The sequence below is a fragment of the Oreochromis aureus genome, linkage group 3 (assembly GCF_013358895.1).
Source record: "Oreochromis aureus strain Israel breed Guangdong linkage group 3, ZZ_aureus, whole genome shotgun sequence".
NCBI lineage: Eukaryota > Metazoa > Chordata > Actinopteri > Cichliformes > Cichlidae > Oreochromis > Oreochromis aureus.
The window spans coordinates 2295917-2310182 of NC_052944.1; the positions used below are offsets into that span (position 1 = coordinate 2295917).

The 14266-nt window shown below is 45.2% G+C and overlaps 1 protein-coding gene across 2 annotated transcripts in view; it reads right to left on the reverse strand.

Annotated features, from left to right (window-relative positions):
- Positions 1–14058, reverse strand: part of rap1gds1 (RAP1, GTP-GDP dissociation stimulator 1) — a 38005-nt gene extending 23947 nt beyond the window's left edge. For both annotated transcript variants that reach the window (XM_031725810.2, XM_031725809.2), the window contains exons 1-3: positions 13690–14058; positions 7052–7159; positions 79–201 (exon numbers count right to left, since the gene is read on the reverse strand). In XM_031725810.2, coding sequence (XP_031581670.1) covers positions 79–201; positions 7052–7159; positions 13690–13693 — 235 coding nt within the window. In that variant the 5' untranslated portion in view covers positions 13694–14058. The remainder of the gene's footprint in view (positions 1–78; positions 202–7051; positions 7160–13689) is intronic.
- Positions 14059–14266: the final 208 nt, after the last annotated feature.

The window sequence follows — 14266 nt, forward strand, 5'->3', positions numbered from 1 at the left end:
GCTCACTCACTCCCTCTTGGGTGAGATGTAGAAAAGCATCATGTTAGTGGATGAATAAAGCTAGAAAGCAAACCTCACCATTTTTTGCCACCTCGGCTATAATGTTGGCTACTTTGGGTGTGCAGGAGGACTGGGGGTGTAACAGGGTGGGGAACAGGGGGAGGACGCCCATCTCATGGATCTTCATGCTGGCTTCAGTGCCTGAGGAAGGAAAAACACAGTTTAGTTGAATTATGTGAATGCGTCTAAAATCTCCCAACTTTATTCGTCTCAATCCTCTTTTTCATTTTTTAAGTAATAGTAGTTAATGTAGCTTAATATTTACTTCCTGTGGCACTTAGCCTCTACCTGCACTGACATTAAATCAGGCGAGGCTTTACAAGAACATCGTGCTGTTTCTTACAGAGGCAAACATTAAGAGTGTTTATTGAAATACTGCTGAATTACAGAGCCTTGCCAAAAAATTAGAATATCATGGAAAACTTTACTTATTTCCATAATTCCACTCAAAACGTTAAACTTTCATAGATCATAGATTCAGGGCCCACAACTTCAACAATTTCAAGTACTTAGTTGTTTATTTGTACATAATTTGGGCTTCTAGCTCATAAAACCCACGAAAACAGGATTTCAAAAAATGAGAGTTCTAATTTTTTGGAAAGGGTCTGAATACTGTTGTATTTGACAACCAGATGATTAGTTTGCTTCCAAACATCCTGCACTGACTCATGCATGTGGAACTAAAGGAAAGACATCTTTCTGTCCAATGAACAATTATTTACCATCTTAACAGAAAACGGATTTCTGTGCAGCATCAAAAGAGGGATTATTGTGAGTTATTGTGCAAAACGATGAATAGGAAATGTTCCATTATGGTTCTTTTGTTGTGTCGGACGCTGATGTTTGCAGCAGCTGAACAGAAACTTCCAGAAACAAAGAATTATCAGGGACATGTTTCAAAACACCGAGACAGCAGGTGTAACAGAGCTCAGGTGATAACACACAGCTGACATCATGGTAGCAGCTAGTAGCGCTCAGTCACTGATGTTCAGTGGATATAAGGAGTTTAACATTTGGCAAATTCTTTGTAAAAACATGTTGGAGTCCTTTACAGCTCCAGCAGCTCTCCACGGTTGTCCTGTGGTTAACAGCATCGCAGCGTTTAAACCAAATGAAGCAGACAGGACTTAACACATGATGTGTCAAGTCAAACATCAGACATCAAGAAAACAGCAACAATAATATTAATTGAATCAACAGCAGCTACTACAAGAAACAGAAGCATTTAAGAATAATGACAAAGCATGATGAAAGTTTTTGAAATAAACCTTTGGACAGATTGTCTGCACTGGCAGACCAGTGAGCCCAGTACAGAAGAGGACAGGTCCACTGGGAAAGTCTTTATTTATTTTCCAGACCTCTTCCTGTCACAGGTTGTTTCTCAGTGCTGAAGGAACCTGGACTGACTGACACCCTGACTTTGTTTGCAGTCTCTCTGTAGCACAGAGCTGCATTTATAAGTGTTATGATGGTCTGTCTCTGTCCATCGTTAATCCCCTTTTCCTCACATCACTCTACTCTCTGCAGTACAGCACTGTTCAGCTGATGCTGACGAGGGTCTGGGACCACAGTGTGTCCAACACTGCTCTATGCAGACAGAGGGGGCTGGAAGTGACACCTGTAGGAATTAGCAGCAGCTTTCACGGCTGATCAGCCTCCACTGCTGCAGAGCAGCTTTAAACTGACGAGAGGCTGAGCCATCGGCCATCGTTTTTACAGGGGCCATGAGTAAGTTTGCTAATAATGATGGAGCTAACAGAAGCAGTCAACAGAAAAATAATAACGCTGTTTTTTTTTTGTTTTTTTTTTTTTTGTTTTTTTTGTTTTTTTGTCTGTCCCATTTGGTTCTTAAGCCGTCAGAATTGTTGTCTGAAGACCAACAAGGATACCAAATGGATTTATTTTGCCAAATGGATCATCATGGCATTGCCGTATTGGTCCATTTGATCAAACTTTGTTGTTATTATTTATTTTATTTTCAGTTGTTACAGATGGGACAGACATGACTGGGGATAGGAAAGGGAGAAAGAAAGAGAGGAAGGAAAAGAAAACAGAAGGAAAAGGGACAGTGAGAAAGGGCACTTACAAAGACAAAGAGAAAGAAAAAAAAAAAAAAATCTCCTGGATCACCTGTTGAGAGAAAAAGAAGAGAAGACAAGCAAAAAAAACCAAACAAAAACAAAGCAACATACTAAACACAACACCATCACGTTAATCTAGCTAAGTGTGAACAGCAGTAAATACTAAATATTGAATGTTGTTGTGCAGCACGCAGGACAGACAGCGCACAATGTGCTTTGAAGTAGCAGCTAAGAAAGGTGTAGTTTATGTCTCACGAACAGTGAACACCCGTGTGCACACCTGTGTGGATCAGCGCTTGTATACAAAAAGGTTTCCCCATGTAACGCTCTGCTAGAGGGTGTGGAGGCCCATAGCCCCGCCCCCAGGGCATGAAGCAGGCATGGAGGAGATCCAGGCTCCAGACATCCAGAGGACCCAGAGTGCGAGAGCCCAAGGAGTACCACCGGAGGGGCATCCGTGCCACCCTCCTGGGAAGGGCTGAGGAGATCCCCAGACGAGGGGTCACCCAGTAGCCACGGAGCAGAAGCCAGAGGGGCTGCACCGGCGTGCCCGCCGGCTCTGCCGGCAGCCAGCTGTGCCAGAGTGAACCGAGTTGCAGGCCCCGAGGCCGGAGGCCCGAGGGCCCCTTTGCCCGGAAGAGGCCTGACCGAGCGACAGGCATCAGGCCCCGCCAAGTAGCCACGGGAGTGAGCCGGTGCATACCTGAGCGCCCAGCCCGGACACCAAGAACCACCAATGCACCAACCCCTGAGGGCATCAGTTACCAGCAGGGAGTGTGGTGAGGGGAGATAGGCCTCCACACTTGGAGGGCCTGGGAGTACCCAGGAGGTGGAGTCTAAGACCCGACCTGACATATAGACACAGACAAACAGGCACACACAGACATAAACATGCTTTCCCACCCTCATGCACACATATACAAACACTCAGCACTCACCCAACGTAGGGATAGACATACATAGACATGTACACACAATCATACTCCCCAAACATACTCTATGCCCTGGGTCCAGGTACCCTCGCCCCAGAGGGGAAACGGCACCAGACCCAAGAGATGTGACCCTTTCCCCGGGTGGAGGCAAGCAGACCGCCCCAGGCTCCGCAGCAGCAGGGATGCCAATCGGACAGCCAACACCTCCTCCCAGCCCCCGCCCGATGGCTAGTAGAGAGAACGGGGTGTGTGAAGACCCCATACCTCCCTCCTCCCGCTCATGTGTAGTGTTGCTGCGTGTTGTTCTAAAGTGCATTTAAAACAAGGGAGGGCATGGTGCTGCTGCCAGAGAGCAGCAGGTGTTAGCACGGCCCCTCCCGAGAACCCTCAATGTCCACATCGATTTAAAATTGAGAGGTGGGCACCGGCGCCAGAGGTAGGGTTGAATACACAGACCGTCCCTCTGACGCCGTTAACGTGATCACCCTCAAGGCCCTATATATATATATATATATATATATATATATATATATATATATATATATATATATATATATATATATATATATATATATATATATATATATATATATATATATATATATATATATATATATATATATGTGTGTGTGTGTGTTATGAGAGTGTGAATAATGTGGATGTCTAAGTTGTGAAATAAAATTGAGGCAAAGGTGGCCAGAAGGGGACAGAGGGGGGGGGGAATGCCTCCCTGCACCCTGGTGACACACCCGCACCCCAAGGCCCTACCTGTGTGGGTGGGTGTGGTGGAGCGGGAAGAGGGAGGCAGCCGGGATGGGAGGAAAGAAGGAGGGGCAAGATGCCCTCCTTAGGGCCAGCTCCCCGGCTGACCCCGTAGGGCACCCCGTCCCCTAGTACCCACCAAGGCAAGGGAGCCCAGGCCCATCCCGATCGGGCCCACGGCAGCAGCACCGCTAAGCCCCACAGGACCTGGGGAAGCCCACCCCACCGCAGAGGAAACTATACCCACCCCAACATTCAATCATCTCCAGACTACACAAGACAACAGACACCCAGGCTAGGCTTATTCTCCACCTCTCCTGTGTCTCTCCCCACCTGCAGAGTGGACTTCTGCAAGGATGGAACAACCTCCCTGCCAGTTGAAGAGTCCCCCAGTTAGGTCGATGCACCAGAGGCACCCTGCGCCAGGGCTGAGCCCCCGTGCACCCACCCGCCCACAACCTCGGCGACACACCGACAAGGACCGAAGCCCCCAAGGCCCAGCCAGAGCCCCATCACGGAGACGGCACCCCAACCCCAAGCCCCCGCCTGCCCCGGATCCACTCAGGGGCAGCCAGGCTACCAGGCCAGTAACCTACGTCCGCCAGTACAGATCATCCCCCAGCCCCGCTGCACGCAGCCACGAGAAGAACACCCTCTAAGAGCGACCAGAGCCACTCACCAGGTTATGACCACAACCCCCCGGGTTGTGCCCTCCAGGAATAACGTCTCTAGGGGTTCTCCTGGCGCCCTAAGCCCATCCCAACCTCCACATCAACCACAATAGCGAAGGCAGGACCAAACCATGACCCCCCACCCCCACTAGGTGATGAAGCCGATCAAAGGAGCCCAAAGGGATTGATTTGCAGTCTCTCTGTAGCACAGAGCTGCATTTATAAGTGTTATGATGGTCTGTCTCTGTCCATCGTTAATCCCCTTTTTCTCACATCACTCTACTCTCTGCAGTACAGCACTGTTCAGCTGATGCTGACGAGGGTCTGGGACCACAGTGTGTCCAACACTGCTCTATGCAGACAGAGGGGGCTGGAAGTAACACCTGTAGGAATTAGCAGCAGCTTTCACGGCTGATCAGCCTCCACTGCTGCAGAGCAGCTTTAAACTGACGAGAGGCTGAGCCATCGGCCATCGTTTTTACACGGGCCATGAGTAAGTTTGCTAATAATGATGGAGCTAACAGAAGCAGTCAACAGAAACATAATAGCGCTGTTTTAACAGCACCCTCTTTCATCTGCGAGCAAATGCCCTCGTCAGAGTGCGCCAAACGCCCGCTGATGGAGCTGCAGAAGCTGCTGATAGCTGCATACTCAGCGGGATGGTGCACACGTGCATGCTCGTGCAGGTTAGTCGGGTTTGAGTACTTTGCTCGCTCTATCTCGTTCATCTCAAATGGGCAACTTTATATTTTTTAGTGCTGTGAGCGTTAACGCGCTGTCATCACGACTAACGCGATTAACAATTAACCCATCTGAGTCTAAATCCCTGAAATGAGACTGTCAATGCATCTCTGGCAGTTTGTCTGCCGTCACACACATATGAGCGCGTTAACATTTTTTAATCGTGATGACGGCGTTAACGCTGACAGCCCTAATTTTGGGGGGAAATTAGTTCGTCCATGTTGGGACTTCAGCCTGTGCACGATTACATTCCTCCGCCCATCAAAAAGTCTGCGCATGCACGAATGTATCGCCCATCGTCGATTATTGGACTGACGACTGTCTGTTGGACTATTTTTACATATCGCCCAACCCTCATACGTACGTGTTAGTTTTTCTGTTCCACAGACGCTGTCTGCTTTTAAACTCTGCAGTTTCTAAACTGCAAATCAATGAGTGGTTCACTCTGAAAGACCTGCTGTTTGAATATTTACTGTTGCTCATTAATAAGACAATAGTACTTCTTATGTGAATAATCAATTCCTCGTCAGAATAATCGATACTCAGATCACTGACATGAGCGATGGCTGCGGCCCTAACCAGTAGTTGTAAGCACAGTGCCAGAGCCTCGTCTCACTCGCTTTGTTAACCCCCTGAAACATACTCCTGTCAGAAAAACACACGCACACACTGTTGGGTTCAAATCTCTATTCTGCATTTTCTAAGAACATTAGCAGAGCAGTGACATAATCGCTCTATGCTTCCTGTTCAGAAGCACGAGTCAGCAATAACCCAGAGTGCCAGCATCACTTTGTCTTGTTGGGCTCAGCCTCTATTTCACCTGCTCCAAGCATCTACATCAGCACTTTAATGAAAGGCTCATGTTATGGTTCTGTCCTAATGATAGAATCCCTGAACAAATTTAAAAGGTATACATACAAATAAGTATAAAATAAACTGCCATAAGTGTTTGCTTGTCTGCCTTCACACACATATGAGCCTTTCTTAATCCACAGGTTTAATACGATGTTTGCAGCTATAACACGTCCATCAGGACGGAGCGGCACCGGCTTTAGGACTGGAGATGTGGGAACAAGTGCATTTGTGAGGTCAGAGCCTGATGTTGGACAACAAAGCCCGTCTCACACTCTTCGCTCCAATTCATCCCAAAGGTGTTCTCCTGGGTTGAGCTCAGGACTCTGTTGTTCCACGCACTCATCCGTGACCCTGCTTTGTGCAGCGATGAGCAGTCGTGTGGGAACAGGAAGAGGCCATCCCCAAACTGTTCCCACAAAGTTGGGACCTTGAAATTGTCCAAAATGTCTCAGTATGCAGAAATGTTAAGAGTTATTTTCAGTGGAACTAAGGATGCAACTCCTATAAATCAAGCCATCACCCCCCCCACACATGGCACTATGCAATAAGACACGTACCGCTGTCCTGGCAACTGCCACACCCACACCTGCTCACCAGTAGGTGTGGACACAGGCACCATTGTTTAGGAACCCAAACCTATGACTATTTAGATTTCTCATATTTACAGTAAGGTTATTTAACCTGCAGTCTTTATAGTGGTCCATATATGAAACTGTGTGTATTGTAACTCAACCAATCAATTCATTTATTCAGAGCACATTTAAAAACTGATCATTCTGCGAGGACACAACATGCAGAAGACTAAAAACAGAGGACGGGTTAAGTACAGTTCATTTGTAAATACACTGATTTATGAGCTAAAGTCTAAATATGCTGATTCTGAGTTGTAGTTCTGACACAAAGGAGGCGCACTGACAGACGCACATGGAGGTTACACGCATGTACTCACTGTTGTTGGCGAGGGCTTTCAGCAGGCAGTCCAAACAGCTCTCCACACTGTCAGTCGCGCTGTCTGTTGACGCGATCTTCAGCTTCTCTAGGGCGTCACTCAGGTTGTCTGGAAACAGAAACATTTCATCACCAAGAGTCTGACAGGCAGACTTAGACTGTGGAATTGTGGGAAAAAGCTTTGAAATGATGTTTATTAGCTTCAAAGGCCGAATGTTAAAGTAGTGATTGTACCTGCTGACTGCACGTCTCTGTGCGGCAGCTGCAGCCACACCACACACATGATACTGCTTTTTTAATTTTACACTGGTTTCTATCAAATTATGTCTGCAACGTATCTGTCTCTGGGATCTACAGTAACTCCACCTCACCACTGCTCTGGACAGTACACCAGTTGGCTTAAGTTTGTAAACAATCCATAAATACAACGAAATACTAACACTTTCCGGTGCTGCCATTATCGAGTACTAATCTAACACCACTGTTAAATTATTCAACTGCACTTCTCAGTGGCAGAAAGAGACTGGGAGTTACTGATGTATAACCACACAGCTTAACGAGGTAGAATATTTCCAATAACATCAAGATCATCTGTGTGGCGTACTGATGATTATGTCATATGATGCAACCAAAAAGGTCACAGAAAAAATGTGGCGAGAGTTCAAAACGTACTGATGTAGAACTAAAACCAAAGTCATGTCTACTCTGAAGAAGCAGCCTCACAGTCCCACCTGTCATTTGGCCTGACACGTTAAAGCAACACATAATAACTCATATATATGTTATATCAGTCATTCAACTGTGGTACGCGTGCTACTGGTGGTATGTGGGAAGTCTCCAGATTAAATAATACAGCATGTTCAGACTGAAACATTCAAACGTACAGCTCTGCTGTCACTTCCAACATAAATGAAGACAGAAAACTAAACAGCAGTGACGTTTGTAGGGTTACTGAAGTTGGGCTAGCTGCTATATAATGATGTGCTACGTGATCGCTAGCGACACAGCTATGTTAGCATAACATAAACACAGTGAAGCTGGAGGATGAACGCTAACTTTTTTCCACTCGATAAAAGTTAACGTGAGGGTTCCCGATGGTTAGGGACAAATGCGATCGCATGGCAGGATGCTGTAAATGGACCAAACTTCAGTCAGGAGAACAACTGAGATAATCCATCCACAATACCAGGTTAGTCATTAATATACTGCAACAACATGGGAATAGAGCAGCTGCCAGAGAATTCAACATTAATGAATCAATGGTACAGAAGTGGAGGAAGCAAGAAGAATGAGTTGAATAAAGTTTGATTTATCTGACTGCTTTGTTTCTTGTGCCTTATAATCTCGTGCACCTTATGGTCCGAAAAATACGTATTTGACTTATTTTATTTGGCACACTGCAGTTTAATGTTGCAAAGCACCTCTTTTTAACTTCAGTGGATATTATACATGGTTATGCTCAGGATATGTCAGCCCATTTCTACTGGAAATGCCTTTTGGTTAAACTTTCAGCAAGGAATCTGCATTTGAACTGTTAAATGTTTATATAGCTTTAATGCACATAAAAAACAGCTGCTTGTTTAAGTGAAAATAAATGGATGGGGGGTTTTTTGGCGCTAGTAAAGTTGTGGAGTTGTATTTTGTCTCGCATCAATTATATCGTCAGTTATATCGTTATCGCAAATTTTCAAATGTACATCGTGATAAATATTTTTGCCATATCACCCTGCTCTATTATTCATTTTAACTGTCATAAACAGGATGAGTGATAATAATAAGAACTGTACTGCATTAAAACATTCACAACAGGTGGGATATGCGGTCAGTAAGTGATGACGTATGAATAAACTAATAATAATTTCAGGGGCGAACGTGGTTCAGGGGGTTGGGAAGCTCATCTTGTAACCGGTAGGTTGCCGGTTCAATCCCCAGCTCTGTCTGTCTTGGTCGTTGTGTCCTTGGGCAAGACACTTCACCTACCGCCTACTGGTGTTGGCCAGAGGGGCCGATGGCGCGATATGGCAGCCTCGCCTCTGTCAGTCTGCCCCAGGGCAGCTGTGGCTACACCTGTAGCTGCCTCCACCAGTGTGTGAATGTGAGAGTGAATGAATAGTGGAATTGTAAAGCGCTTTGAGGGTCTCGAAAAGCGCTATATAAATGCAATCCATTATTATTAAACTACACTACGTTTAATAAGGCTTTTGTGTTTTTAACATGTTTTGCATCTTGTTCTATTTAATCTCAAAAAGCCCCTAAAAACAGTCAGTGATCCCTGTCGGCCTCTCTCAGTTTTTATCATCACTGTTCATTTTAAAGCTCAGTTTTTAAACCCTTACGCTGTAACTACAGCCCATGCAGCAGTATATTAATGACTAACCTGGTATTGTGGATGGATTATCTCAGCTGTTCTCCTGACTGAAGTTTGGTCCGTTTACAGCATCCTGCCATGCGATCGCATTTGTCCCTAACCATCGGGAACCCTCACGTTAACTTTTATCGAGTGGAAAAAAGTTTTATCCTCCAGCTTCACTGTGTTTATGTTATGCTAACATAGCTGTGTCGCTAGCGATCACGTAGCACATCATTATATATCAGCTAGCCCAACTTCAGTAACCCTACAAACGTCACTGCTGTTTAGTTTTCTGTCTTCATTTATGTTGGAAGTGACAGCAGAGCTGTATGTTTTAATGTTTTCAGAAATCTCTCACTCAGAACATGCTGGTCGTGTCCAAATTCATGGGCTGCATCCTCCTGAGGCCGCATTTGTAGACCGATTACGTCACAGCGACGCGCCGAAGGCTGTCCAAATTCGTAGACTCCTCCGAATGCAGCCGACAAATGCGTCCTCCTTTTCCCCGAATTTGAAGGATGGGTCGGGTGTGTCCTTCGTGGCCCACCATATCCCAGAATTCATAGCGCCGCCCAGCCAAACTCCAGTTTCTGGCAATGGCGGCCGCTCCTAAGTTTTAAAATTACTTTTATTAATCTTTCTGGGTCACAAAATAAACTTTTAACATATTTTCAGGCGAGAATGTAGCTGTGTAAACTTCAAATATCTGCTCGGTTTATCAAGATATTGCATATTTGCAAAAGTGCTTCGACGTTTTCGGAGACGTCTGTTACCCACCAGCTCGATAGCTAGCCGGGAGCTCGAGGGTCACTGAAGCCGCCGAGAACGGCACAACTCCCGGCACAACATTTTCAGATCACCGCGGACTTTCGCTACTCAGGTTAAACGTAATATATAAGTCACTTAGACAACCTAAAAATGATATTGTTTGGCTTTTTTCAGTGTTTTATTTGTTCGTGAGTAAATCGGTTTGGCTGAGATTAAAGTGATTAGATTAGATAAAATAAAACTTTATTAATCCCCCGGGTGGTTTTCACACAGCTGAATAAACGTCAAACAGAAAACCGATTAAACAGAAGTGTGAGATGGTCGAGAGTTTACGCCAGTGTCCTGTTATATTTTAGATAGCAAGGAGCAGACGGCCGAGTTTATTAAACTCCACTGAGACAGCGGTGACGCTAATCAGAAGGCTAGACCGTCCAATTCCACAGCCGTTTACTTCCGGCCTACCCGACCTTCTGAGGACCCGGCCCACGTAGACCGCGAAGGCCGGGTCCTCAGGAGGATGCAGCCCATGAATTTGGACACGACCGCTATATCATGTTTAGGTAACTAGCGAAACTAGTGAGCTAACTTCCGCTAACTTCCTGCTAACTTCTAACTCTGTTAAATGTAATAAATCCTGTTTTCATGGATGCCTGGATGTTAAACTTCATAGTTACACCTGGTAAAACAGCCACGCTGATCGTTTTATTACAGATGAAAGAATTTAGACAGTTTGTAACTCTCAGTGATGCTGCAGTGTTCGTTTGACTTTGGGACATGAAGCGGACGGAGTTTAGGACCCAGATTACTCCCAGATTTACGAGCACCTTAGTCCGACAAATATGGTAATAACGACGGCCCGCTTGCATGTTGTACAAAAAAAATGTGCTTTGTTGTGTATCTGACGGACAAACACCAAACCAGTTCCACATCACTGAAGTTGCACCATTTTTACAAACTAATTCTGGTTTATCGGTTTCACTCAACGATCCGCTTTCCCCCTTCTTATTCTCCGTTGCGGCCATGCTTTCCCATATTCTATCGCGATATTTTATTTTCTTATCGTTGCCTAACATTGTACCGGTATTACCATGAACGGTATAATATGGCCCAGCCCTAATGAATAACATTCATATAAGTAATAAAACTGTCTGTGTAAACTGTATGTGGTGTTAAATAGGCCCACACTACTGTACTTTAATGTCAGTCATAAGGTTGGTACTTCAAGAGCCATAGATTTTATGAGGTGACACTCACTGTGAAAAGTTTGAGAACCACTGTGTTACATGAATCAACTAAACATAGCATTGCATAAGAACAATGCAAAAGGGGCCCCATTCATGAGTGAACAAAGTAACTGATTTAAGTGTACATGTTGTCCCCAAGTTCATTTTACATATGTTTATAATGAAAGTGGATTAACAGCACAAGGCTGTGTGGTTAAGTGTTTGTCATGCTGGAGCTCAGTTAGAACCAGTCATTGACTGGATGACCAGACTCCCGGACACATGTTGTTTCCAGTGGAAGTCTACAGATGGAGACCATGCAGCGTTCTTATGACATTAGGTTAGAAATATTTACAGTTTGAAAGTCAGATTTTTACCATATTATTCCATTTTTGCTCCTCACCTGTAGAGTGCACCAATAAAAGCAGTAGAAATACAAAACTAATTCAACTGCCATGTTTTTCAATTAGGTTTTAATTCTAGTAATTCTTCTTTTTGCTCCCTCATCTGCCTCTGCCTGAGGTAATATCATTTTCAAAATGTCACATTCTGACATATGATTATCAGATAGCTTGAACTACTAAATATTAACATCAGTATCAGGTCTATAATCCAGTATTGCTGCGGCAGAGAGAGCAATATGTCAGGAGAACAATGGCAGAGTAAGAGCTTAGAGTGGGATGGAGGTATAAGACGAGCAGGTGTTGTGACAGGAAGGTGTGACAGCAGAAACACTGTCAACATCCCTGAAGATCTGGTCACGTACTGACCTCTCCATCATCAGCCTCCTTCCTTTGTCCAAAATGTTTAATGATCTCATTTCATTCATTTTTCTTCTTTTTATTTTATTCAGTTCAATTTTATTTATCAAGCACCAAATCACAACAACAGTCTTCTCAAGGCACTTTTATTGTAAGGTAAGGACCCTACAATAATACAGAGAAAACCCCAACAATCACACACCCACTATGAGCAAGCAGTTGGTGACAGTGGGAAGGAAAAACTCCCTTTTAACAGGAAGAAACCTGGAGTGGCTTATTGTTGGGACCAGTTAGGGGTGAAAGAACAGGAACAGGACAAAAGACACGCTGTGGCAGAGAACCAGAGATTAGTAACAACTAATTATTACACCCGTCAGCGTTTAATCAACAAGAGTAAAGAAAAGGTGAAGAAAGAGGAAACTCAGCACATCGTGGAAAAGCCCCCAGCAGCCACACCTAACTAAGGGAGGACTCAGGGTCACCTGACCCAGCCCCAACTATTACCAGCACTACAAGTCATCAATCAGCTGATCACGCAAACTGAATCACATGCAACAACAAACCACTTGTTGTTTGGATTAATATCTAAAATAGATTATAAGATGTTCCTCATTAGTTCGTGTAGTAGTGACTATGGACAGCTTTAAGTGTTGTGCACACAAACCCAGTTCTTTAAGAACTAAAGTAGGCCTATCACAGGTGCTGATGCAGTGATCTGGCTGTCAGCTGCTAATGCACTGCACAACCCACACAAATGGTATGAACAGACATGATGGATGCAGACATGATGCCAAATATACAGTTGGTGGAGTATTTTGCTGTCAATCATTGAGGCCTCTTCTTCACAGAAGTGCTGCATTTGAAGCCTGACAGGTAAGCAGTGACACACAGTGAATCTACAGCATGCTTTAAGGCCAGCTCATACACAAACCTACAAAGATGTAGCGGTACATGAGCTCTGTGCTCAGTCTGTGCACAAACAAGATGCAGAAACAATAACGTCACAGAGAGCAGTGCAATATATCCAGCAGCACAAAGTGGGCTGCTGGATCGTATTGCATAACAGCTGTGGATATGGAAGAGTGCCATGAGCTCCATCAGCAGCAGCGCACTGCCATTTCAGAGGATGCACATTCATTCAACCAGGGGCTCCTTCGACTGCTTTCAAGTCCCAGCTACGCTGCGGGAAAGCGGTGATAAAACCCAACACTTGTCCAGCTATAGCGTTGTTACAAAGGAAAGCGCGGACAGTGGATGCCGCTACCCCACCCACCCACCCGAGCACTGGACAGACACGCGCACACGATCCAGCTACAGTCAGCTTTTCATTAAAAACAGCGTTAAACAGACACGGTGGAAGCAGATCAGTAAACGCAGTGGCTGTAACGCCGACACACAACGCCCGCCGTCATACATACGTCGCATGTTGCGGCCGTTTTCATAATAAGCATCTGATGATGCCCCGACTGAATGGCGAAAGCCCTGCTGGTTAGCAAACCCGGCACAGAGGGAGTTGGCTAGCTAGCAGTGTACTCACCCATTGTGGCAGGACGTTTCTGTGGAGGAGAAATTGGCGTGTTGAGCTCCGTAAACAGAGTAGTACTAGCGCCGCCGTTCGCCACACCGTTCGTCTGTAAACTGCCTCAAAATCGTGAAGTTAGCGGGTATAGGTTAGCTAGCTTGTTAGCCACTTTAAATAGCAACCACAGCCACAGGGCTGGTAGGTCAGGCTAATAGATGTGACTTCCTCTCACATCCACTTTCACAGTTACGACGTGTAGGCTGGGTCTCGTATGAACGACTGGTTTTGACATGCCACTGTCAAGTTAGCCGGGCGCGCTTCAAACTGCGGCTTCCGGTCTTCACCTTCAGCTTAAAACATTTGGCAGCGCTTTGAGAGCTGTCGCCAGTAGTCGTCATCGCTACCCGAAAACGGAAAATGACGCAGAAAAGAGCGCACATCCTTTTCGTTTCCTTACTAGAAGTATCCTTATTTTCTCTCTCGCTCTCTTTTAGAACGGTCCACATACGGACTACATTTATTTTCTATAATGATATTGCAGTATTGTGTATTGCAGCCTAATGTAAGAGATTTCATGACTGAAAATGAGGAA